The following is a 26,903-nucleotide window of genomic DNA, read 5'->3' on the forward strand; positions in this document are numbered from 1 at the left end:
AGATTTCACTAAAGAGTTCCCCTGCAGACACTACCCTGAATTCTTCCTTTTTCATATTTTTCTCAATATAGGTCTTCTTTGTTGATATGTCATTGACTGTCTTTTCTTCATGTGAGGAATCTTATTTTTTCCACCTAATACAGTCAATTAGGGTAAATCCCAGGCTGTCATGAAGAGCAGATTTTGTCTGTCTTCCCTCCCTGCAAGTTACAGGAGGTTACGCTCCCAGACCTTGGTGAGGTTTGGGTACCTGCTATAAGACCACTCCATAGGCTGCCTATGAGACAGCGGGATGGACAGACAGCAGAGAGCACAGGGAGTTTCACTATGTTCAACCGTGTTTTCAAACTCAGGGAGAAAGGCTGCTTGCAAAATACAGACCACTGGCACAGGCAAGATCAGAGTTGTGAGAGAAAGCAATGAGAACTCAATCAAACCTTTCTGTTGAGAGACACCTGCAGCCTGTGCCACCGCAGGTTCATCTCTCCAAGACACTCGGCAAATTCTGTCCTTTCATACCGCTTGCTTTCCACATCACAAGTGCTCATCTGCAAGAGTGACTGGTTAACAAAATCTACCATCCACTGTTTAAAGTTCATTTCCATCATATATTCCTGGAGGAGGGGAAAAAAAAGGAACAAAAATGTAGAACAATTAGTTTGGCAGTTTTAATCTGATCAGTTCCAATGATGCTTCAAGGCACAGTTATGGGACATTCATGGCTTATTCTGAACCATGGCCTAAAATATTTTTCTGAAAGAGACCTGGCTGTAGCAATAATTCTCAATTTTTCCCATTCTATATTTGTGTAGCTATTTCCATCCACTGAAACTTTTGCAGAAAATCACTATCATTACATGGGTAGCTCAAGGTAAGAACAGGCTAGTGCCAGAGCAGGGAATAAAACCTAGGGGTACCAGACTCAGTACTTTATCGATTGGACAATACCATCACACTGCCATGGGCCCAGATTAGGCTAAAATCGAGGCCTTTCCACACTCCTGCGACTCACAGACAAGTGCAGACAAGAGCTTGTGCTCCTTTATCAAAAGATCTGGTATCAGAATAGAATATTGAAACAGAATATCAGAATACCTGGGAGGAAAAAGCTTCCTCCAGCACCAGTGTCCTTGCCCACAGAGATGAGTGAGAAACTATGTGCAAAGTCAGAACAACATAAGGGAATGCCTTTATTTCAGAAGGTCTTAGGAGAAGAGGGGAGGAAACTGTATATAGTAGTACCCAGAAAAAAGACACCAGGGAACCACAGTAGAGATACTGAAGCCATAGCTGCTTCCCTGTAGGAACTCGTGACCCTCATCCCAGCTTTATTCTCAGCATACACATCCCCACATTGCTGACAAGTGCAGAAGGCACACCTACAAACTGATCTCTAAATATCCAAAGGGTTAAAAGCAGCACCTCATCTACATGTTCCAACTTCCAAATCCAACTGATATAGACCAAAATGTTATGTATCTGCTATACTAAGGCACTCTGAAAGAAATGCTTACATTGGCACTTGCCTTACGTGCAGTACCAAAGTGTCTGAGAACTGCAGTTGCAGACTGAGAACTGTCGACCTGTCTGAGCCCAGAGCACCACTCAGTAGCTCTGCAAGGGGAGAGCAAAATACAGCTCTGTAGGGATTTGTGCCCTGAGGATGGGCTCCCTGGCGTTTATGGAGGTACAAGCGTGGCTTGAATCCTTCCTGTGGCTGGGGCAATCAGCCTCTGCCATTGATGCTTTAGCATCTGAACAGAGCCAAGAGTCTGCTGCAGCTTCTCTCTCCACAGGGATGTTCATCTTGTCCCTCCTTCCTAGCAGGTTATCTCTTTTGATGAAACATAATATTAAAAAACCCTTGTCTCTAGTTAAATTAATCCTGGCTATGGAGCTCCAAAATTACGAGGTATTCCTTGTTGAAAAGGCAGACTAAAACACAGCACAAACACATAGTCTATCTTCCTAAGGAAGCAAAGCTTTCCTGCTCAACACATTTTATGATCTAAATGTAAGACAGAGAGGACAAGCGAGACAGATGGGAGAGCATGAGGAAAAGGAGATTATAGCACAGCAGGCAGTAGTTATATTGCAGGGCAGGCAGTGTTTTGTGCAGCATGGAAGCAAAAGGGTTTTATAAAGGAAGGTGTTAAGACACCTTTGAGACTGTTTGAGGAACCCTCCCGAGAGCAAGGGGAAGGATACGACAGTGCCTGTAGGCTGTTTCCATCCTTGTTACAGCCAAACACCTTGCAGAAGGCCTGGACTTAGAGATTCCCATTTACCTTGTACTTCTGAAGGAGGCTTCTGACTTGGGCAGCACTACGTTGTGAATTTATTGGGTCCTCATGTCCCTGCTGTTGTTCCACGTGGTCCAGCCAGGTCATTAGTTCAGCAATAGCTTCCCGTGATGAAAGTTTTTCCATCTGAAGCTGGTGGTAAAGCATAGAGTGAATCCTCTACACTCTGCTCATTAGAAATATCAAGGAAGATGACATCTATATTTTTAGAAAGGCTCAGGCACTATAACTGCAATTATCAGGATATGAACTTGAAAGTGATCCCTGTGCTCCAGAGGGGCATATGACTTAAATTAAGAAAAGTTCGAGAATTCAGAAATGTGAAATAAAATTCTTTCTAATTGTAACAGACTTTCACATAAAACTGTAAAGATGATAGATACATGTGAAACAGCCCAGGAAGAACATTGCAATAATTAAACTGCAGTACAATATTGGGGATGTTCTGAAAGCAAGACAGACAGCTAATTAGGAAAGAGGTAATTTGCGGGCCTTATGCAGCAGCTGTCTGAATCCCAGCAGCAACATTTTAAAGTAATTATTTAGCTTGAAGTGAGAGATGGCAGCAGAGTTTCTCCTCACCTGGTGAAGCTTTTCTTGGATGGCTGGGAGCTGTATAATCAGTTCTCCCCATTTTTGCTCAAACTTTGGCAAAGATGACCTAAGTGCTGCAGTATCAGCTTGCTTCACGTGAAAGAGCTGGTTGGCAGTGCTCACCACAGATGACTTCAGGGAAGATTTTTCATCAACTTCCTTAGAGAATGTCTGAGGTGCACAGGAGAAATTTAAGAGAGGGTAAATATTTCTGTATCTATTTAAATAAGAAGACAAACCAGGTTTTCAGTCACAGGATGAACTGCCTCAACAAACAGATTTTAGCAAGTTTGTAAAGTTCAGAAGACCTAAACTCAACATGTTCTGGCAGCAGGTAAGGCCTTTTTCTGCCCAGCTTGATACAGTGCTGAATGCCAACTTTTGCTCCACAGGGATTAGGAATATCCTGACCCCCACTTCACACAGAGTTCCAGGGAGCCACCCCAGTTCTCAAGTCTCTGGCCAGCTCACACCTACCAGTCCAACCTTCACAATGCTTTGCTTTCCCACTGTGCAAGACTCCCTCTGTCAGGCCTCACATTGGGGCTGAACCTCCTGGCTAGTCATACAAGGGGAGCACAGCACCATGGGGCAGTCAAAGACATGAAATGCAATTCAGCGTGTTTCTTTTCCCTGACTTTGGCTCACCATCTTCACAGCCCCGCTGTCTTCACCCCTGCACCCTGAGCCCACACTCCAGATTCAGTTGGTAAGTGGCCCATAAACTTGGCTGAACTGCTGTATCTGGTATTTGGCATCAGGAGCAAGACAGAAACCATACTATTACACTGTGGGTACATAAGAGATCCTGGCTGGGCTGTGATGTGTTGCAGTTGGGACTTCATTATGAGAGGATTCCATTCTGATTTATGCATTCTGGCTGGCCTCACAATCTGAAGGAAGGTCTTTGGTGGCCTCCCATCATCACGGCTCCCCACACAGATCATTGGTTGGCTTTGGGGCACAAAGCTATATTCTATATAGCTATATTCTATGCTATATTCTGTGCTATATTCTGTGGGCAGCTTCTGGGTCATGGCAAATACAAAAACCACTCAAAAGGGTCCTTTCCACTGGAAGTCATTAAACCTGGCAGGAGAACTGACTTACAAACAAGTTGTTGATGTTATCCCTGATGGTGGGAAGATCTTGTGACACGTTGAGAGACTGCTCCTTCCAAAAATTCATTCTCTGCTGAGCAGAATCCAGCCATTTTGTTAATTCCTCCGAGTCTCTGTTGTAGCTACAAGGAGAAAACAAAATACACAAATATATATCTCCTAGCTGAGTCTAGGATTACATTTCTCACCCAAGTTGTCTTCCTCTCTGTGAGGAGGCATGTGCTATTCTGGCACCTATCCTGCTACATAACCCTGCAGAAGCATGGCTACAGCATGGATCGATGTGCAATACAGCAGTTCTGCTGGATGTAAACACGAGGCTGTTCCTATCAGCTGTTTTCAGATGGTCTGCTCTCCCTGAAAACATCCTCTTTCTGTACCCACCCAGCAGTTGCCAGGACAAGCTCACATGGGTGAAAAGGAGCTTTGCTGGAGGTCAAAACCACCAGAGGAGATTGTGCACACTGAAAGATATAGTGCAGAATACACAGCAGGGGTAAATACCAACAAACACTGGCATGCTCTGTCCACGCTGTGGGTCCAGCCAGCCTGAGCTCAGAGCACATAGACCAGGTGCAGGTAGAGCTGAGCTTGGTACATCAGCTGGTGGACAAACTGTCTCCACCTGACTGCCAGGACTGCATTGACAGTTGGGTTGGGCCATGTGAAAGCATTGAGCATGCTTGGGTCCTTCCCCTTTGTAGAGCTTCAAAACACAAGTTGAGGCAGCATTTCAGCCAGGTCTTGAATGTTTGTAAGGTGGATAGTGTACGTGCACAGATAGGCGCATTATGCCTTTGCATGAGAATCAAGGCTAGCTTGCATTCATAGCAGGCCAAAATGCTTAGGGCAGCATGATCAGAGCTTCTGTTAACACTTCCAACGTACAAACTGCAGCACGATGCAGCTAACTCTCACCTAGATGCACTGACTTTGCAATGGGAGCAATCGAAATACTGTTCCTACAAAAGTAAGCAGGAAGTGAAGCACTTGTCTACACAGTGAGAGAAGATCAGCTGTGTAACAAAGGGCCACTTTTCTGATCACCACTGCTTTTTTTTTCCTTTTTCTCATTTTTAGGTTAAAGGAGCTATGTTATTTATCAATTCACTGTCATATTTCAGAAAATACATCTATAGAAGGTCTGAAACTAATTTCTAGCTGATATCTCTAATTGCTTTCTGAGTTACACCCACCTGACCAAGAGTTTGAGTAATGTCTGAAGTCGGTGTAGTTCATGGCCAACTTTTTTGGTTAAAGACAACCACTGCTCTTCCAGCTTCCCAATCTGGCTTCTTATTTCTGGACAGCTCACAGCAGTCAGCAATTTCTTCCCTTCTTTCACCATCTGGTACAGCCTGGCATGCTTTTCATCAACACTGCTTTTGATTTGCTATCAGAATATGGGAAGTTTGTAAAACAATAATATTTTAAAAACTGAAAACACAACTAGCAAAACATATCATTTGTTCTAACTTCTTAATCTCACATTTCCTCTGTCATGTATTTTATTTTCCAAACGGAAGGAATCTGTACTTCATTACATGCAAAAGGGACACAGGTTTTTTTTTTGTTTGTTTCCTCTGGATGGATCAAGATAGATCTCAATATAATTTAATACATTACCAGAATGACTGTGTTATGATTTGATGGGCTTTTTTGACACACGTAAACCTCAAGCAATGGACAAACACTCTCTATCAGATCTGGCTACATTGTCCAAACATATCACTGTCCCCAGAAGAAAGTTATTGCCCTCCTGTTCTTAGAGGGCTTTCTGGCTCTATCCTATTTAAAAAAATGTTATCGGCGTTTTGAAGGAAGCTGTTGGGATAATTATTGAATAATGGTGGCAGGGAGGAATGAAGAGTGAACAGTGAAGACGTTAAGTAAAAGACATAGGAGTGCTCTGGTTTGCTTAGACAGCTGAATAAAAGCAAAGCATCATTTTACCATTGCTACACTTCACTGGAAGATCAAAATGAGAAAAGGAAAAAAAGAAAAAAAAACCCCAGGAAGTAGATCAGTCCTAGGGAGAAGGCAGAAAATAGCATTTGTGTGATATGCAAGTATCTCCCTTCTCTCCATGCATAAGGGGCTTGTACAATATTATTAATAGCAATATTTCTCTCATAGGAATTAAGCCCCAGAGAATTTTATTCTGCTCTGTCCTTGAAACTGTGAAGCTCCAGTGCTCAGACTCCTCCCAAAAGCATTAAAGCCTCTTCTAAAGCCTTACTACTTTGTTTCTGATATCTTTAAAGACAAATAAAGACTTAAGAGTGAAAAGCTAGTTAAGAACTTAAAAAAACAAAGCGAACCAGGCAACTTCACAATCAATGGCTATGCAAATATTGCATGTCTCCTGTCTCAGTGCAACAGGCATCAAAAGCACCAGAGGGCCACTGTGATTGTAAATATCTACTGTTGATTTATTTAAAAAGCTTTACTGTAGCTCAGAATTTTCTGGGAACGTCCAATGATCTCTTTCATGCAATCAACTAGATTAAATAACAGTAGTCCTTTTTGCCTTAATAGTCTATGAATCTAAATATCAAACTGGACTCAATATAGACCCAAAGACTCATTAATTCAAAAATTTCTAATAGAGTGGGTCCTCTGAAGACTGAGAAAGGTCAAACCTGTGAGGAATGCAGAGCACTCTCTGAAGATACATCACTAAGTTTATTGAACGCTATTTCTTCTTAATTTTACAAAACAACCATAAAGGCTGCTTTCATATCCTTATATTCAAATGTGTATAAAACATAGATAAAATGTTTCCAACTGACTTGAGGTTCTAAATAAAGGTGTAGCTCTGCCATCAGAGATGCAGCTGGGAACAAACCAGGAGCCTATCTGCCATTCTATACAAAAATAATTTTATTCTCTTTGTTATGATAGAAATCAGGACATCTTATTTTGAATTCTCAGGATTTTAAAAGGAGCTGGTAAACCTGTAGACCTTCTATTGCAACCAGGTGTTCAGATATTTGAAGGCACTGGGTTGATTCTCCTCTTCCATAGGTTTTACATCATGGCATGAAAATCGTTCCTGAATTACAGAGAAGTGGCTCTGTGTTCACTCCAAGGCTCCCTACTGTCCTTGGGATCCATGTAGCCTGCACACTACCTTCTCCCAAATATTTGCAGTTGAAGACCAAGTTCTAAAGTAGCTATAGTCATTACTCCCACTTAAATGAATTTCAGCACCTGGGTCTCTGCTACTTTTAAACGTAAGTTTTCAGCTTGCATCCACACACAGACAAGGACACAAAGCTCTACAGTTCCACAAAGAGAACCAGTCAGAGAGACAGACGCATAAATACCTGTAGAAGTGCAATCCTTTCCATTAATCTTTCTTCTGTTTCTTCAACAAAATTCACAGAAGGCAATGTAGAGGCAAGTGCCTCTAACTCCTTATTGAAAACTAGGCATTCGTCATCAAATTCGATCCATTCCTAAAAAATACATTGCATCACTAACATAGCACACATCTGTCTGCATTTTTGCTGCACCAGACTGAGGCCTTAGTACTTATTCCAGCATCAGCAGCTCTTACTTTAACGAAACAGAACATGAAAACAGGTGAATAATATGGAAATATTAAAGTGAGACATGATTTTACCACAGATTAATTAATTAATTCTCTAATATCTTCAAGGTTTCCTATTTGAAAGTGGTATATTTAATTTTTTATTCTCTAGGGGTGTTGTAAGATCAATTTTTAGGTTTTATTTTAAAGTGGTGCTGGTATTTTTGTGCCTTAAATGGCTCTCCTGTCAGTCCAGGCACTCAAAAATTACTGCAAGAAGTCATAAAGTCCCATCCATGTCAGAGTAATAGGTTGAAATGTCCACTTTCAGAGGTTTTCAAGGAAAAAATCCAGTTTACTGACACACACAGAAGAAGTTATAGACTGTTGCTGTCCAATGGAAACAGGAAAGGACAACTACTAGCCAAAGAATCACTGGTGCAGAAAGGGTTCCCCTAGGCGCAACTCTTCTCCTCCTTCCCTCCAGCTTTTACTCTGGATTTCTTTTGACTCATTACCTTTAACAGGCTCTCTAGGTGTATACCATACTGGCAGGCCTTCTGCTCCAGCAACTTGACTTCATTCACCAGCTCTCTCCAGAATTCCTCTCTCTTTTGCAGGATGGAGGGACTCACCCTCTTGGAAAATGCTTGCATGAAAGCCATGCGGGTCATGAGGTTGTGGAAAAAGTCCTGAAAAAAACAAGTTAAAGCTTGCTCTTTAAGAGAGATTACACCTCCACAGCAGGTGTATGAAGAAGACAGAGAAGACTCACTGAGAAGAGTAGCCAGTTTCAGGGTCTCTCATAGCTGGAGTCAGGAGCTTTCTACCCAAATTCTGCATCACCCCAAGATGGGCAGTTACTGATCATTTTACAGTTAGTCAAGAACCAGGAATAGAATAGAATAGAATAGAATAGGATAGGATAGGATAGGATAGGATAGAATATTTTCAGTTGGAAGGGACCTACAATAATCATCTAGTCCAACTGCCTGACCAATTCAGGGCTGACCCAAAGTTAAAGCATGTTATTAAGGGCATTGTCCAAATGCCTCTTAAACACCGACAGGTATGGGGCATTGACCAGCTCTCGAGGAAGCCTGTTCCAGTGTTTGACCACCCTCTCAGTAAAGAAATGCTTCCTAATGTCCAGTCTAAACCTCCCCTGGCGCAGATGAGTTGTATACACTATTTTCATTTATACATTTCTAAAGAAAAAGTTCTACATTTATACCTACAGTTCATATAAAATACAAAGATGTTGTAGGAAGATGACAAAAGGAAGAGTTTAACTATAAATAAATCCGTAGTTTAGCATGAGGTAGTTATCACCAGCCAGCCATTATGCAGTTTGTTTCACCTGGATGGAAGGTGACTCCAAGCACCAAGGGTATTAGCAGTTCTAAGCCCTAAGTAGTAGGTAGGGCACAATAATTCTTTGGGATAACTGGATAACAGTTTGATTTAGTTATGGCTCAGCTGAGCTCTTGGGAAACGTCTGAATCTCAACAGAACACTTTCCCCCACAGAAAAGCTTTGAGGGTTTAAGATCACACTCTTCAATCAAGATCTTCTTCACTAATAACTAATAACCAGTACAAGAATTTCACCTAAGGACCATACCCCAGCATAGGCTGTGTCAGCATCCTGATAAGTCTTGATAACCAGGGCAGGGAAAATGGCAGTTTTCTTTTGCTTTTGTAAACCAATGTACATATATTTGGACTGCAGATATATTATTTGTTTTCCTTTGTAAATAAATTCCTAACATTTTGCTTTGCTAAGGGCAATTTGCGAGTGACAAACACAATTCCTATGACTCTGGAGTAGTGATTTGCAGTGCTTGGCATCCTGAAGCAATTCTTAAGGGAGTTTGACCTATGTGGAGCAGTTAAATCAAGGTGTTGACATGACAGAGACATCTTCGAGTGACTAGCGTTGGCCAGGGCTTCTTGCCAAGTGGCAGGACTGTGAGGATGGAGGTACATTCTCAGCCATCTCCCATCAAGCATGTAGCAACTGGGTACAGGGGACACTGGGCTGCCAAAGGCAGGATTTAAACTATCCTCCCTTCAAAAAACGAGCTGTTATGGGTAAGTTTCCTCCATCAGATCATGATGGCACAGAAAGCTGAAAGCAAAGGCTCAACTCCCAATTGCTAGACAGCAACTTCAGGAACCTCACTACTGATTTATTACCACTAATTAGAAGGACATCTATTCCCTTCACATACCAGTATGTTCTGAGGTAAGCTAAAGTAGTATTAGACTGACAAAACTGAAATCCTGATCTTAATTTATCACCAAAACTGCAGTTGTTGTAACAACCTCTCTTTCATATTTTAGTGGGTCCTATTTTGGTCTACTGAAAAACTTTGCTTTGTTTTCCGCACATACTCCAGTCCCTCCCCTATGCTATGAGCTAGTTATTCTTCTCCATAACACTGGAGAGAAACCAGTCACAGAAAATAGTGCTGCTGTTATGCTGATCTGAGCAGTGCTGTGATAAGCATCTTATACCTTGTGATTTTCCAGGTGAGACTGTAGAGCTGCTCTGCTTTTCGTTAGCTGCTTTGGATCTTGTGTAATCTTCTCTCGTCCAATAGCTACCAGCTCTGCAAATCCATGAAGTAAGTCCTCATACTGGCTCTCACTGATGGAAGGAGAGTTCAGTTCCACATACTTTGCTTTCAGAATCCCCCACATGTCATCCAAAACATCCTACAACGTAAACACAGTTTAGTGATTCATGAAGGACAGAAATGAATCCTACAAACTCACACACACATACCCAGAATACAAAATAACCATCAGCCTTTTGAGGCTAAAAATACCTCACTTAGAAGAATCAAACCTTGCTGAGTAAGTGGGACCTGTACTGTGCTCTTACCTCTAATTTATAAGCTTCCTGGATTAAGGTGATAGGTAACTGAAATCTTTCCCCATGGCCTCTCAATTTTGCTACTTGGTTTTCAAAGTTTTGCAGCTCCAAAGCACAGGCATCAGTTTTCTGAATTAAGGACAAAATAAGGTATTAGGAAGAGTTCTGTTCCATTAAACTTTCTATTATCACCAGTAGTGCAGCAGATCCAGGGGCTGGATCTCTGCGGTGCTAGTACCACGTAAATTCACAATGAGACCCCAATCCAATGAGTTTATAAGCTCAATAGACAAAACTGTTCATGACACAGCTTACTGGGTTCACACGGCACAGCTAGGAAGGGAAATCAGGTCTTGTGTCTCAGTCCAACATTCAACACGCATTTCAGTTTACTAATTCAAGAGCAGCCATTAAAAGGAATCATGGACTCAGAAAATACCATTTTTTCTTATGAAGTAGAAAGACTCAGTCAGAGATGGATTGAGACAGGTTCACCCTGAAGGAAGGGAAGCTATGTACTTCTGGCATTCCTTTTCCAAGAGTGGTTACTTGACAGAATATATCTAAGGCAGCAGTCCCTGCTAGGAGATTCAGCAGTTCTGAACATAGCTTTCAGCCTGGCAGAAAATCATGCCTGTAAACAAGGTTATGAGCCTGTAACAAAAAAGTTTCAGGACACCCTCTTTGCTTCACCAACAAGTAGATAGATGGCTGATGACCATTCTGGGAAGGATATGCAGTCTGTTCATTTTTAATCCTCTGCTAATCCCTATGAAGGTCAAAGAAAATAGCTTAACTGGTCAAATGCCATATGATAAAGTGCTCATAAATACTGAATGAGTAGATAAAAATACTGGAGTCCTATTCCCACAAAGAAAAGCCAGTCTTGCATATAAAAAGGCATAACATCTGAAGTGCTGTAGTTTGTGTAGTTCTTTTTCTTCCCTGCCGTAGTGTGGGGTGTATTTGCTTTGAGAGGTTATGGAGAGACTGGTTCCTCCACTCCAACTACTAAAAGGACTGGAATTAGGTCTGACTGTGGATTGGGGTGTAGTAATTAAAAAAAAAAAAGGGGGGGTGGTGAATACTGAACTCACTCCTTCCCCCATTCTTAAAACCTAAGTGAGACTCAAACTTTAGAAAATATGAAACTTAACAGATTGCAGAAAACTGGAGATAACAGCTAGTGCAGAGAGTTTTTCCTCTCCTTTCCTTTGAATGAAATTACCTGAAGCTGTTCAGAAACATTATGTCCACGTATTGCATTCAAGCATTGTTGCAGAGCAGCTTTTTTCTCAGTTAACTGATCATAGAGCAGCCTGGTTTCATTCTGCAAAAGAAACAAACATCAGAAGTATATGACATATCAGGAATATAGTAATGACCAGACAAAATTACACAGCAAACAAAATGGTTACCTCTTACAGCAAAAGCACTTTTTTCCTCTTCAGAAAAACAAAATAAAGCATGTGCATTATGGGCTTAAAGCAGTAATTTAGAGAGGGAAATTCTGTAGTCTGTGTAGTGTAAGAAAGCAGATTACTCTGTCACAATGATCCTCTATGACTGTAAAAATCTGTGAAACTTATAGAGAAACAAATTCTTCTCTTCTGAAAGTGAGAAAATGAGCCCATTACTGGTGACTGATGGAGCTCCATGGGTTCTGCTTAAGTCAACATTGCAAGACTAGTCCTGCTACTGTTTGGAGACAACATCCCAGTGTTCTTCAGAGGAACTGTTTTATTATTCAGCAGTAAAGAGCTAGCCTGACTTGCAGATGATGAGCCTGACTTGCAGATGATGAGCACACTGGAGTTTTGCTGGACATTGGGAACTGTATTTCAAAGACCAGGCTCTTCTTTCCTTACTTCAGCCTAAATACCTGATCTGAACATTTTCCAGCAATAGTTAGTAGATTTAGCCCATCACAAGAATCTATAGAAAAGCTTCTAATTATCTGCTTTTCTGAAAAAGGACAAAAAAGGCAAATTTGCAGAACTATGGCTTCTGCTACCGTGGCACAAAATCTAAATCAAACTCCAATACATAGCTAAAAGTAGCTCAGTGCCAGACATGGCACCAAAAGGGAAGAAGCCTGCCTCTCCTGAGTCCATACAGCAGCAGAAAGAATATACGAAACCCTCCTTGGCCTAATCCCTACACACAGAAACTTGCTTTAGCCTGTAGCTCAGCGTGCATGGGATCCAGATTACTTCCATCCTTTCTGCATGCAAATTTTCTACTGTGATCAAGGCCTCTACGGTAGTCAGCATTGCAAACAGCACTGTAAACAGAAAAATTAATTTGCTTCTTGAGAGGCCAAGACAAGTTTGTTTAGTACCAAAAAAACAAGAAAGCCCATTATAGATTGCTCATCTGTAACCCAAATGCATTAACACTGACAAGTCTAACAGATGCTGTGAAACAAGATGTGCATTTGGCAGTGGAGTACCTGATAATTGCTATTATGATCCAGCCCAGCTTTCATTGAGCTGCTCCTTGAAGCAGTGGCAGCTTGAGTTTGTTCCAGCCGTGCCTGCAAGTTGTTAAAGCACTCGCAGAACACATCTGTGCTCCCACCAGCGCAGCTAATAGACTTCAGAAGATCATCCTTTTTATCACTCAGATCAGCGTGAAGTTTTTGCAGCTCGACAGAAAGAGTCTAAAGGGTTGAAAGAAAGACAACTAACATGAGTGAAAACGGTCTCTGTCCAAGGACTCCTGCCTGTAAAAGGCAGCAGGACTCAAGTTGATAATTGTTGTTAAAAGCAATAGGCCCAAATCTGTGCAACACCAAATAATTTGGTGGTGTTATTCCTGAATACCACCAGCAAAACAGAGAGGAAATATCAGGCCATATATATTCTGCTGTAACAAAAATCCACTGGGGTTTCTCCTTCCCTGGGTGCTTTAGGATAGTTACCTCATAAAGAGCCTGCTGCATGGCTGCCTCTTCGGTGGAGAGGACTGAGGTGTTTAACATCTCCTCCATGTTATTCAAACATCGGCTGATTGCCAGAAGCAGCTCAAACAATTTTCTGTCCAAATTGGAAGAGACTTCCTCTGCTACATTATCCTGGGTAAAGGCAAGTCAGAAGTTTTCAGTACTTTCACCCAAGGCATGGCTAAGATTTATTCACTCATATAAGGTTAGAGGTTCAGTCAGCTAATAATAAAATGGAATTAATGAAATACTGAGGGACAGACTTGGATGGGACAGTTATACGCACGTAATATTCAGAGCTGTCAAAGTCAAAGCTGAGACAATGACCCTTTATGTATTGGGAGTGGCTGTGGTCTTACAGGTCTCTAATCTCAGGAATGGGCACAACACAATTTGCCTTGTCAGCTCCAATACTGCAGATTTACGGAAATCATTCACAAGCTCCTTGCTTTATACAGTTTGAGGAGTTTTACCAACACTAGCAAATCTTTGGATTCAGGTAGCAGAAGTATCATAGCTGAAACTTGAAATGTTTCCACTCAAAATCCTAAGCTGATTTCTACATTATAGTCCATATCTGATGCAAAAGCGACGCTACAATGAACGCCATTGGCAATAATATGATTATTGGCTGGCTATGTTTTCCAGTGCCCAAACAGTGTCTTGTGTCCAGAATCCCTGGTATTTTTTGCAATGCTAGGACATGCCATTTTTACCTGTGCATGCACCACATTCGCTTCTTGGCTTAGGTCTCCCAGCTGGACAGTGTAAGTTTTCAGTTCTTCCACAGTTGGGGTTCCCGCACTAGCAAATGTGCCTCGGGGCAGCATGTTCATCTTTGCTGTAATCTAAAAAGAACATTGCATTTAGGTGAACAGCTCAAATGAAGACAGGGCTATGAGCAACTAGATAACACTCCTCTGAAAAAGCATTAAAATGAAAGTTTCAAGGCGTTAATATAAAGCACCTGGACAGCAGGGTTCCCTTTTTACTGGCAAAAATTAGTTGCGTAGGCTATGCCCCGATGGGAGATTGACTGAAAAAGGAGCCTCTAATTCCTAGCTTTAAGGGCTACAAGTTGTCGTTGTATTAAGGCAGCCCTACTCCCCAGTGCAGTATAAGTCTTGCCTGAAAAAGAGCTGACATTCATCCTTTTACATGACTGATATTCTTCCATGTAATGCAGTAATTTCAGAGAACAGGGAATCTAGTCATTCTCATTTAATGTGAACAAAACTGTTAATAACAGAAATCATAGTTTTGTCCAAGCAGTAAAATTCTGCAGCCTGTTCAGAATATATACACAGCGTGCTCTTGTTGCAGTCCAAACTCCACTTTTGATATGTGAGAGAGAACACAATGGTGAATGGCAGAACAAAATTCAAGCCAGAGATTTGTTTTGACCAAAACGTTCTCACTTGCAAGAACTGAGACTTAACCTACATCCACAAATATCAGCTGGGAGCTTGCTGGCTAACTCTCTTAGTTCTCTTGAAAGAATTAAGCAGATAACATCTGGTCTGAACTACAACGATTCACCTATGTGTTCCCACACTATGCTTAGCAGTCACTACCTCAGAGACATTATTTACCTCAAAGTAAAATTAAAAGACAATCATGAAAACAGTATGCAGTAACAATTTCCTCTGGAGAATGCTTGCACAGATTTCAGTTAAATGATGAAAAGACACCATACGATGATGCAGGAAGATACACTAATTGCTATCTTTACCAAAACCAACTGCCTGCAGAAAGTGTGTTTTACTGAACTTAAACAGACCTGAGGTTCCACAAGCTGGCAGAGAGGAGATTTCATCTTTGATGACAGCTCTTGTTGTAAATATTGCCATTTATTACCCGTTTGGTCCTTTGGAGCTAAGGTGGGATCAGCCTGCTTGCTCTTTGGATCAGATTCTCCATTGCTGTATTGAGAAAACATTGTTAGACTGGCAAATATTGAAGCAGAATAAGCAAAATTAGATTTGTAAGACTTCTTGCATAAGATTAGTTTCTATTGCTCCTGCCTCAAAACCAGAGTGAAACCACATGCATGGATGTTCTCTAATCCAAGCTTTGATACTTTTCTTTGGGCTTTTCCCTTCCCATGAAACACCCTAGGGGTCTGCTGGGAGCCTCCATCTCTGAAATGACAACATGGGGAGCGTAGTCCTGCAGCACGTCTTGGTTCCATGCTGGAAGGTGCCTGATCCCAATGCCCCCTTTCCAAAGATGCTGCCTTTAAACCTGGCTGGGTATCTCCGTGCATTTGTATAGCAAAGGCTGTGAACAGAGATACCGAACTTGACTCTGGATGGGCCTGCTTTAGTTTATGGCAGAGTTTATGGCAGGCGTCAGTCCTGCCTGATATCGAGACTGACTCTGAACACTGGAGTCAGCCCAATATCAAAGAGGCTGTCACATAAATGGGACTCCATTTCTCTAGACTGTTGATGGCAGAAATCTCCCAGGTTCTGCAATTTTTCTTCTCAAGGCACACATCCCTGCACAGAACCAATGGTGCCACTGCAAAGTTTCAGCACGTTTAGGCAGCTTTACATCACTGAATCTGGTAACTGATTTTGTTATTTTGTACCTTGATTCTAATTTCTGAGTCACGCTGTCCTCAAACTGTGGCTGCATTTTTTCCACGCACGACTCAATGAAGTCAATGAGGCTTTTCTGCTCAGCTGCTTTTACTTTCAGATCCTGTGCACAGAGCATAGTGTGAACAGTAAAATCAGTTGTGTGCACTGTATTAATCTGAAATTATGATTGTGCTTTTCCAATCACATTTTACATGAATTCATTTAGCAAAGAAAACAAGAATACATCTATCAAAATAAAACGCAGTTTATGTGTAAACATGAGTTTACCAAACAAACCATTTTCTGAAAACATGTATTTTTATGGAATATATTTCTGCCTGAGCTAAAGTTTTAAAAGCAAAAACCATCAGTCAGAAACAAATTATGCACATATGAAAATTTAAAGGCCATTGACTGCCATCCTGATACAGAGAAACAGGAAAGGGAAAATGGGGATTTTCTCAAATATGAGGTTGAGTTCCATTAGTTAAAAAGAGAGTGTCAAGTGAAAAGTGAGCAATTTTAGCAGCTTAGGCTGGATCATTTTCTCCAACTCTTTTCTAATAGCTTTTGCCCTTTCTAATAGAAAAGGGCAAAAGCTAATTTTCAGTTAGCAAAACGGAAGTATTTTACAAAGCACAGAACATCATAGGATTTTTTTATTGTGTTAACAACAGCCCTAAAGTCATTGTGAGTTAGCTCATGGGAAAACGTTCACAAAGCTTTAGCTTAAAATTCATCTTCAAAAGCAATGTCAATATACAGATTCAGATTTCATAATACATCAGTGCTTCAAAGATAAGAGATTGGAGGGATGCGTGATGCCATCTGAATCATTATGATACACAGCAAGTGTCAGGGTACCATCCAGCTTTGTAGTATTACTAAACCTTTTGGACATGGGATTTTAGGGGTGAGGCCTTTCTCCACCCTGACAAAGTCCCCTAATCCCAGAGGAGAGGGGTGGCTGAAACCTACCCTTGACAGACTTGATCCCACAGTGAAAACTGCAGCAGGTAATAAATGCAGCCGTCCCCCACACCCACAGGGAATGTGGAGCAGCCTGGCTCCTGGATGGTAGGAGAATTACCTGTGGGTGCTGGAAACCGTTGTGCGAAATGATCGGCTGTTCAGCGAGGTCAAGCCGGGGTGTGCTGGAGCCATTTGAGTGTAGGATATCAAGGGGCTCTGGGTCGATCCTCTCCCTATTGTGAATCTGTAAAGAGAGGACCGTTGTGGGAAGGCTTCCAGACTTGACAAGAGGGCAGAACCCACAGGTGCAGTGTGGGGACCTGCCCAAACTGTCTTCAGACTTACCATACATAGAATCAGCAGCACATGAAACACAGTTGCTACTCTTGCAAAGATTTCTGTCCAGTTCCATTTACTGAAAGTTTGATCCACTCTAACCTGCTGCTCAAGTCCTCACATTTCTCTCCCTGATTCTCTCCCTGTCCCTGAGTTGCTTTTCCTGTTAGCAGATTAATTGATACTAACCCCCCATCCTTATTGTTTGACCAAATTCTAGGGATGTGCAATTTATGCTTATAAATTTGCTCATGCACCTGGATTTTCTATCTGTCTGTGCTCACAGAGATATTTCAACAGGAGCCTTTACCAGCGCTAAATCTCTCTTGGGCCATGCAAGCTCCCTTTTAGACTGTGGTCCTCCAGCACCAGAGAGACTGTGGCTGCTCTTACACAAACACATCAGGTGGGCTTCTCCGGCTCCTTGCACAACAGAGCGGGAATTAGCTCTGAAGCTGGGAGAAGTACTGTCTCACCCCCTGGGAAACTCAGCAAAGAGTGTGCAGCTGTGGCGCAGGAGAGCTGGCAGTCGCTGCCCTTGCCATTCATGCATTCTACAAAGAGAAAGTTACTGCTTAAAGGCCTCTCTGCTGTGATACTGTCACAGACAAATATCAGGGCATTTTAAAGGCATTTAAAAAACCAAACCAAAAAACTTTTTATCCCTTTCCTGTACTCCTTGCAAAATCTTGACCTCTGTCACTGAGCACGTAAAGCAGAAAAAATGTTGTTCAGAGACTCATTAAAAATCCACTACTTGTTGCAAACTACAAATAACTATACAGCACTGTAAAGTAGAATAATAGCAAGTCTGACATTTCTGATTGGCTTTTCTCCCTTCCTTGCTTCACACGGGGAGCTCTAACTGTTCTTCTGCAACTACAGCACATTAAAGCACCATGACTTGCTCACTCGCACTCTGCACAGCATTCATATGCTTTACCTGCTCTTCATTGAATTTGTCTTGAAGCATCATCTGGACTTTTTCCAAATTGCACTTCACTTCCTTCAGCTTCAAGGAAAGAGCCTCTGTCTCTTGTTGGTAGCCTGCACTATCTCCACAATTTTCCAGTAAAGAAAGGACCTGTTGTTCAATCTCTGATAACATCACCTAAAAGGGACAGCAATCAATTATTCATTCTTAGAAGTACAACGCTCCTTTCCTGATAACTTTCTGAAGTCAATGCTCACATTTCCCCTGTCTGAAACAAATAGAAACACACAGAAAAAAGAGAAACAGCTGCAACCCCCCTAGATTTTCTCAAATATAGTCTCTTTTTATTCTGAACAATTAGAAAAATTTTATACAGAGTTAGTCTTAAAACTGTTTCAAACAACAGCCTCTGCAGTAAGTTATATTAACTCAGATATGGAATAATAAAAGAGGAGGGCAGAAATGATAAGACTCCAGTTGGATGCAACCAAGACGACAACACACCCCAATGGGGGAGAAGGAGGCAGTGCACAGACTGATCACATCACCCGTTGGGAGGAATGATGCTGAATTACCAAAACATAGTGACCTTACCATGTGTCAGCCAGGCCATTGTAAACTGTTGGGATCTGGTTTTTGATTCAAGCTGCTGTGAATCAAAGTGCATCTCTGCATTACTTTAAACTCAGGTTTTTAAGGTGAGTGTGGAGACAAGTACCATGGCTCGACTGCAAAGTAATCAACTGCAATAAATTAACTGCTTTACATCACATGTCCATATCTAGAGACTGCTCCTGCTTCATGCTATGTGTATGTTTCTGTGTAGATCCTGACTAGGTTAGAAAAACCTCCCCCCTGCCAAGTTCACCTCTTAACATTGAGCCGAACTGTTAAAAGCCGACAGGAATTCAGCAGCGCTTACAGCTGCCTGAAGCCTGCTTGTTTTTACTGGTTGGAACTGCCCTGTTGAAGCCTATGCTGACGTGAACCCTGAATAGGATCCAGACACAGCCAGCTACTTAGGTGCATTCAGGATCCTAATTACCACAGAGTTCAGCACCCGAGCACTTGGCTGAATCACAGCCTAAACCCAGAGGCACTTCTTGGCATGGACTCAATTCCTATTAAAAAAAACCCCACCCAACAACAACAAAACAGCTGGAAATGTCTCCTAGTAATTTAAAATGGGGACATTTTGGTGTTGGCTCTTTTATGGTGAGCAAAGTTTGTTACTTTAGGTAGACTCAGTGCTTGACGCAAACTGGTACACCAGACTGGCACTGCGGGGAACTTCAAAAGTGGCATGCCTGCACATTTTCTTTTAATCTGCACACCAGAGAAAAAAGCTGCGTGCCAGGACTCCCACCCACCCCAGCCCCTCATGCCAGTCCTGTTTTCCTCCACTTGTTTTCACCAACAGGTACAACCCACTCCTTTCCTTCCACTGCCATCCAGGGCAAGAGGCTGCCTAGAAGTATGGCAGTAGGTCCAAATATCGCCACTGCTCACAGAGGGCAGGGCAAAAGCCCCTATCTTTCTACCCATGCTGGCAGCTTTTTGCAAAAAGTGCAAAAGAAGAATTTACCAGCTTGGAAGCTATCTTATACCAGTCTTTTAAATCAGTCTGACAAAAACAGAAAGTGAAAATGTCAAAAGAAAAAAAATATTCCTTTTCTTCTAGCTGATTTATCATGATTGAGACCAATGAAAAATTGCCTTTTAATAGAGGATTCAAACTATACTGAGCCATGTTTCTGAAAATAATCCAAAGAAAAACAAAGCTTTAAAAATACTCAAGAGTTCTATCTAAATCCCCTGGATGCATAAAGATCCCAACTCTACAAATAGGTATTTTAACTAAGCCCTGCACCTGAAACTGAAGCCAAGCGGTTACCTGTTTTCTGCACAGTGTAATGAAGCCGATTAAGCGGGGAGAGGAGAAGCAGTAAGCATAGCTTTTCTGCAGACACGCACCCCAGGGAAGGGCGACTTGTTTGGATGGCAGCAGCAAACTGACCATTCCATCTTACCTGGCAATCAGCAAGCCGCAGTTCCACCATCTGCTGCATTTTGGGGGTCTGGGGGTCTGAGCTCAGTGACACTTTAGTTTTGTCTAGCCATTGTTCCAGCTCGGCAACCTGCGCCTGGCACACCTGGAGGATCGTTTCTGGCTCAGGCCTACTGCCATCCACCGCTTCCTCCGAGCCTCCTGCTTTCCCTCGAGAGCCCCGGGTGGTGTTGGGGACAGGAGGCGGCGTGTCGCTCTGAAGCAAAGCACACGAAAGAAACGTGGTTATCTATCTGGTTTTTTCTTTTCTTCCCCTCCCCTTACCAGTGGGAAATGTTTAACTTTCACACTCACAGAGCTCCGAAACCACTCTGCCACCGTGTTCCCAGACTAAAAAAAAAAAAAAGAAGGAAAAGAGAAAAAGAAAGGGAAACTCAGCAGCCAGGCGATCCAGGATCTGGTGTAACAGGTTTCCAGGCAGCGATTTGTGTTTGCACAGGTATACCTGAGTGCACAGGAAGTGCGATGACTCACCATTAACCAGTTCTCCCCCGAGGAGAGATGTTTTTCTGTGGGAGTTAGATGTAAAAGCAATGCAGCTTAAAGCTGCAAAGCAAGCTGTTGGGCAATGCTTATAAGCTACTTGCATGTTTGGTTCCAAGAGTCAAATATGCTTTATTCGGGCTCTAGGTCACACAGAAAAAAACTGTATTTTTAAGTATGTCTTGTGTCATTCTTTCTTCTTCTTAGCCCTCCTTTAAGAAGCAATATTGCACACTTCCGTAATAAGGAGAAGTCTAAAGTGCTTGGAGATATCAGCAGTTGCTTGGAAGGCTGTACAGGTATGTATACAGCTCCATACATGCAAATACTGGTACTTAGTAAGTAAATCGAGCACAACACCACAAGAACAAAACTACCTGTACACTCCCACGGCTCTACAGCATACATTCAGGCAACTGAGATGGTCAGTGGTAGTGCACAAGCTCCATGTTAAAATGAGATTTGGCAGAAAATTAGAGCACAAAAATGCATTGTTTCAGCTATCAATGTCTGACTTGAATCATTACTGTTCTTGTTTGCCTCTGCGATAGTATGGGACAGTGCATTAAATATAGAAAGTAAACCTGAGTATACAGATCCCAGAACAGCCTAAGTACGTCTATCGAGGTATATGTGACTGAAGAAATAAAAAAGTACCAGTCTACTTCAACTTTCACCTGAAGTTTCCAGCTCTAGTTGTAAGCCTGTTTGGTTTAGTTCATTCATTTAAATAACAAAACATTACAAATGTATAATACTGTGCATGACACCCTTTCGTCACACACCTATGTGTGACATAAGCATTTACTTTACACTTCTGGCATGCTCTGCCCCACCCCAGCTGGACATTGTTACTGCAGTAAACTTTATCCCCTTCCTCTACAGAGATAGAAGCTCAGATATATAGTCAAATTAGTTGAATAAAACAAACCGGTATCATCTGCGCAGGTGTTCACGCACACATCATGCATCCGTCTGCCAAGACCAAGACCATGGAGACGCCACAGACTGGACGGTTGCCATGGCTCAACTGACAAACAGTAGAACCATAGAATCATAGAATGGTTTGGGTTGGACATGACCGTTAAAGGTCATCTAGTCCAACCCCCCTGCAATAAGCAGGGACATCTTCAACTAGATCAGGTTGCTCAGAGCCCCGTCCAACCTGACCCTGAATGTTTCCAGGGATGGGGCATCTACCACCTCTCTGGGCAACCCGTGCCAGTGTTTCACCACCCTCATTGTAAAAAATTTCATCCTTATATTTAGTCTAAATCTAGTAGTTTAGTTTAAAACCATTACCCCTTGTCCTATCACAACCAGCCCTACTAAAAAGTCTGTCCCCTTCTTTCTTGTAAGCCCCCTTTAATTATTGAAAGGCTGCAATAAGGTCTCCCCGGACCGTTCTCCAGGCTGAACAACCCCAACCCCCTCAGCCTGTCCTCACAGGAGAGGTGTTCCACCCCTCTGATTATCTTGGTGGCCCTCCTCTGGACCCGCTCCAACAGGTCCGTGTCCTTCTTGTGCTGAGGGCTCCAGAGCTGGATGCAGTTCTCCAGGTGAGGTCTCACCAGAGCAGAGTGGCAGAATCACCTCCCTTGACCTGCTGGCCATGCCGCTTTTGATACAGCCCAGGATACGGTTGGCTTTCTGGGCTGCAAGCACACATTGCCAGCTCATGTCCAGCTTCTCATCCACCAGTAACCCCCAAGTCCTCTGCAGGGCTGCTCTCAATCCCTTCATCCCCCAGTCTGTATTGATACCAGGGGTTGCCCCGACCCAGGTGCAGGACCTTGCACTTGGCCTTGTTGAACCTCATGAGGGTTCACACAGGCTCACTTCTCAAGCTTGTCCAGGTCCCTCTGGATGGCATCCTGTCCCTCAGGTGCGTTAACTGCACCATTCAGGTTGGTGTCATCTGCAAACTTGCTGAGAGTACGCTCAATCCCACTGTGTCATTGATGAAGATATTAAACAGTATTGGTCCCAGTACGGACCCCTGAGGGACACAACTCATCACTGATCTCCATCTGGACATTGAGCCATTGACCACTACCCTCCGGATGTGATCATCCAACCAATTCCTCATCCACTGAACAGTCCACCCATCAAATCCGTATCTCTCCAATTTAGAGAGAAGGATGTTGTGGGGGGCCATGTCAAAGGCCTTACAGAAATCCAGATAGATGACATCCATAGCTCTTCCCTTGTCCACTGATGTAGTCACTCCATCATAGGCCACTAGCTTAGTGAGGCGAGACTTGCCCTTGGTGAAGCCATGCTGGCTGTCTCAAATCACCTCCCTGTCCTCCACATGCCTTAGCACAGCTTCTAGGAGGATCTGTTCCATGATCTTCCCAGGCACAGAGGTGAGGCTGACAGGTGCGTAGTTCCCAGGGTCCTCCTTTCTACCCTTTCTAAAAATGGGTGCAATGTTTCCCTTTTTCCAGTCACCAGGGACTTCACCTGACTGCCATGACTTTTCAAATATCACAGAGAGTGGCTTGGCAACTACATCAGCCAATTCCCTCAGGACTCTGGGATGCATCCCATCAGTCCCATAGGCTTATGCATGTTCAGGTGGTCACAAACTTGATCTTCTCTTACAGTGGGAGGGACTTTGCTCCCCCAATCCCTGTCTTGCAGTCCATCCATTCGAGAGGTGTGGGAAGAGAGGTTGCCAGTGAAGACTGAGGCAAAGAAGTTGTTGAGTATCTCAGCCTTCTCCTTGTCCATTGTTACCAGTTTGCCAGTTGCGTTGATCAGGGGGGCTACACTTTCTTTGACCTTCCTTTTCTGGCTGACGTATCGATAGAAGCCCTTCTTATTATTCTTTGCATCACTTGCCAAGTTCAGCTCCAGCCGTGCCTTGGCCTTCCTGACCCCATCCCTACACAACTGGGCAGTGTTCCTATACTCTTCCCAGGATACCTGTCCCTGCTTCCACTGCCTGTGCATTTCCTTCTTGTCCTTCAGTTTGACCAAGACTTTTGGTCAAAGTTTTGACTCAGCCATGCCGGTCTCTTGGCTTCCTTTCCTGATTTCTTACACCTGGGGATCGAGAGCTCTTGCATGCTATGGAAAGCATCCTTAAAGATCTGCCAGTTCTTTTCTGCTCCCTTGTCCCTGAGGGCAGGTTCCCAGGTGGTCCCATTGACTAACTACTTGAACAGCTGGAAGTGTGCTTTCCTAAAATTCAGGGTCCTGACTTTACTCTTTGCCTGACCCATATCCCTCAGGACTATGAACTCCACCAGTGTGTGATCACTGCAGCCTAGGCTGCCTCCAGTCTTGATGTCAGCGATTAGCTCACTTGTGTTGGTGACCATCAGGTCCAGTATCGCATGCCATCTGGTGGGGCTGCCTATTACCTGGCTTAAGAAGTTATCCTCAATGCATTCCAGGAGTCTCCTGGATTGCCTAAAGCTCGCTGTGCTACTTTCCCAGCACATGCCGGGGTGGTTGAAGTCCCCCAGCAGGATGAGAGCCTGCGAGCGTGATGCCTCCTGTAGCTGGAGCAAGAAGGCTTCATCAATAGGCTCCCCTTGATCGGGCGGCCTGTAGTAGACACCAACCACAAGGTTCCCTTTGTTGCCTTGGTCTCTGATTCTTACTCGTAAGCTTTCAACCTGCTCGTGGCTATTCTTCAGTGACAGCTCTTCACAATCTATCTGTTTCTTGATGTAGAGGGCAACGCCTCCGCCCCTCCTTCCTTGCCTGTCCCTTCTGAACAGTCTGTAGCCATCGATAGCTGCACTTCAGTCATGGGATTCATCCCACGTTTCAGCAATGGCAACTAGGTCATAGCTTTCCAGCAGCATGGTGGCTTCCAACTCCTCCTGTTTGTTGCCCATGCTGTGTGCATGGGTGTAGAGGCACTCTAGCAGAGCTGTTGGTTGTGTCACCTTCTTAGAAGAACACCCCTTAATTCCTTTGAGGTACTTCACCAGTGTTTCCCTGTTGGCTCCTATTACCTCAGGAGCCCCTGGTTCATCTACATAAGACTTCAAATGTGCTCCAGTGTACCCAGCATGTCTCAGAGCAACAGGCTGAGGGCCCTTGCTAGCACCCCATACTTCTAACCTTGGCTTGTTGTCCCACAGCTTGTCACAGGCAAGCCTGATGTTATCCCCCTTCCACTCCAAGTCTAGTTTGAAGCTCTGTCAATGAGCTCCACTAGCTCATGAGCAAAGACACTCTTCCCCCTTTGAGAAAGGTGAATTCCATATGATGCCAGCAGGCCTGGTGCCACATAGACCATCCCATTATCAAAAAACCCAGAACTGTGGCAGTGACACCAGCCACAGGGCCATGTATTTATAGACTGGGTCCATCTGTTTCTTCCACTGTTGCTGCCCACAACTGGAAGGATAGGCAAAAAAATTACCTGTACTCCAGATTCCTTTACCAACCATCCCAAGGCCCTGATGTCTCTTTTGATTGCCCTTGGACTATGCGTTGTGGCTTTATCGCCACCCACATGGAACAGCAATAATGGGTAATAGTCTGAGGGCCGTACCAGGCTAGGAAGTTTCCTAGTGATGTCCTTAACCAGGGCCCCAGGGAGTCAGCAGACTTCCCTAAGAGGAGGGCCTGTCCAGCATATTGGACCCTCTGTTCCCCTCAGAACGGAGTCACCTACAACTATAACCCGTCTTTTCTTCCTCATCCAGTAATTCAAATGTTTTTCTGAATCCTAAATTGTGGTTTAGGCTGCTATAACTGAATTTGGAAGCAGGCATGTTTGCATGGGAGGGACAACATGCCAGAGAGATGAAATGGTATCATCTAGCAATCACTAAGATAGTAGGAATATTTAATTTTAGCATGCAGTTAAGCTCTAAATGGAGAACATAAATATAATCGACTTCATAAATCTCTATGCATACATACATCTCTAGGGAAAACAAACAGGTTTACCATTTATAAAAATAAATGTCTTCCTGTCTCCAAATTGTAATTGATCTTGTAAATAAATCATTTAACAAAATAAAATTTTAAAAAATCACTTGCTACAGGGAGTTGTGTAGCATATGGAAATGTCACAGTGTAGCAAAACACTGAAGTGGAAAAGCTGTTGCAAGCAAAAAAGCTGTCTGGTACAGTTTGAGAAAGAAGGCCTTCTCTAAAAAACCTGTCTACTTGAGCAGCGAAGGACCCTGGCTCACAGCCTGACAGCACTCTCTCCACAGACCACCGAGACGCCACGTCCAGCCCAAGAAACCACTCCACCGAACTTTTGTATTGCTGGGTCCAACAGGCTGTGGGTGCCCCTGAAGGCAAGATGCTGACAAAACACAGTGGTGGCACACAGAGGTGCCAGGAGGGCATATATTGTCTTGTAAGGCTCCTGGAAACCCAAAACGTTCAGCTGGAGGTTAAGTCTCTTGAATATAGGTGTCTAAATTCCCATTATCCTCAATGGAGATTTACTCAGTGCAGCCAGGGGTTCAGCTCAGCCTAACACAGACAAGTAGTGCGAGCTCAGCTGAACTGCTCACTGTGCCTGGGTACTGCAGTGACTACATCTCCTGCAGCTGCAAAGAGAGCTTAGACATGCAGAGACCAACAGCATCACAGCGTAGCAGAGAGAAAAAACATAGAGAGATCACACATACAATTAAGACATATATAATACACTCACACGAGGCTATTTCTTTATACAGAATATATTGTGCTGCTGCCTGGGTTTTAATAGTTTGCTATGGTTTTTTAACCATAAATTAAAGGTTAAGTATGATGGAAGGAGTTAAGAGGAATGGGAGACAAAGTGACCTGGGGGCCTGCTCCTGCCTCAGGCAATGACGGATTCTGTCTTCTTCCATGCTCTAAACCCAGGAAGAGCTGAGACTGCTCTGCTACCGGTCTGCTGCTCCTGGCCTTCCTGGAGCATTCATGTCTGCCTCCATACACTCTTTTGCATATAACCTACAGGCTGCTGCCCACTCCTCCCTTAGCCTGTGCATAGCTTCCATGAAGCAGCAACATATAGGAGTGTCAATCTCCTTAATTTCTCCTTTAACTGCCACTTAAAAATCCCATAGTGGATGTATGTTTACATCACTTGAACCCCTCCATTCATGCCTGTATGAATGCCAGCATCTTATTTCCTGAAAATACTCCATTTTGTTCCCTAGTAAATTGCATT

At 43.2% G+C, this 26,903-nt stretch overlaps 1 protein-coding gene across 3 annotated transcripts in view; it reads right to left on the reverse strand.

Annotated features, from left to right (window-relative positions):
• Positions 1-26,903, reverse strand: part of SYNE2 (spectrin repeat containing nuclear envelope protein 2) — a 200,289-nt gene that overhangs the window by 58,190 nt on the left and 115,196 nt on the right. For all 3 annotated transcript variants that reach the window (XM_075503772.1, XM_075503771.1, XM_075503773.1), the window contains exons 68-85: positions 20,235-20,468; positions 18,214-18,381; positions 17,053-17,178; positions 15,971-16,083; positions 15,158-15,299; positions 14,094-14,225; positions 13,357-13,509; positions 12,886-13,095; positions 11,662-11,763; positions 10,443-10,562; positions 10,073-10,273; positions 8,072-8,245; positions 7,348-7,479; positions 5,215-5,411; positions 4,008-4,140; positions 2,886-3,068; positions 2,289-2,435; positions 438-614 (exon numbers count right to left, since the gene is read on the reverse strand). In XM_075503772.1, the coding sequence (XP_075359887.1) occupies positions 438-614; positions 2,289-2,435; positions 2,886-3,068; positions 4,008-4,140; positions 5,215-5,411; positions 7,348-7,479; positions 8,072-8,245; positions 10,073-10,273; positions 10,443-10,562; positions 11,662-11,763; positions 12,886-13,095; positions 13,357-13,509; positions 14,094-14,225; positions 15,158-15,299; positions 15,971-16,083; positions 17,053-17,178; positions 18,214-18,381; positions 20,235-20,468 (2,844 nt within the window). The remainder of the gene's footprint in view (positions 1-437; positions 615-2,288; positions 2,436-2,885; positions 3,069-4,007; positions 4,141-5,214; positions 5,412-7,347; positions 7,480-8,071; positions 8,246-10,072; positions 10,274-10,442; positions 10,563-11,661; positions 11,764-12,885; positions 13,096-13,356; positions 13,510-14,093; positions 14,226-15,157; positions 15,300-15,970; positions 16,084-17,052; positions 17,179-18,213; positions 18,382-20,234; positions 20,469-26,903) is intronic.

Source organism: Mycteria americana, chromosome 5 (genome assembly GCF_035582795.1).
Source record: "Mycteria americana isolate JAX WOST 10 ecotype Jacksonville Zoo and Gardens chromosome 5, USCA_MyAme_1.0, whole genome shotgun sequence".
In the NCBI taxonomy this organism is placed as follows: Eukaryota; Metazoa; Chordata; class Aves; order Ciconiiformes; family Ciconiidae; genus Mycteria; species Mycteria americana.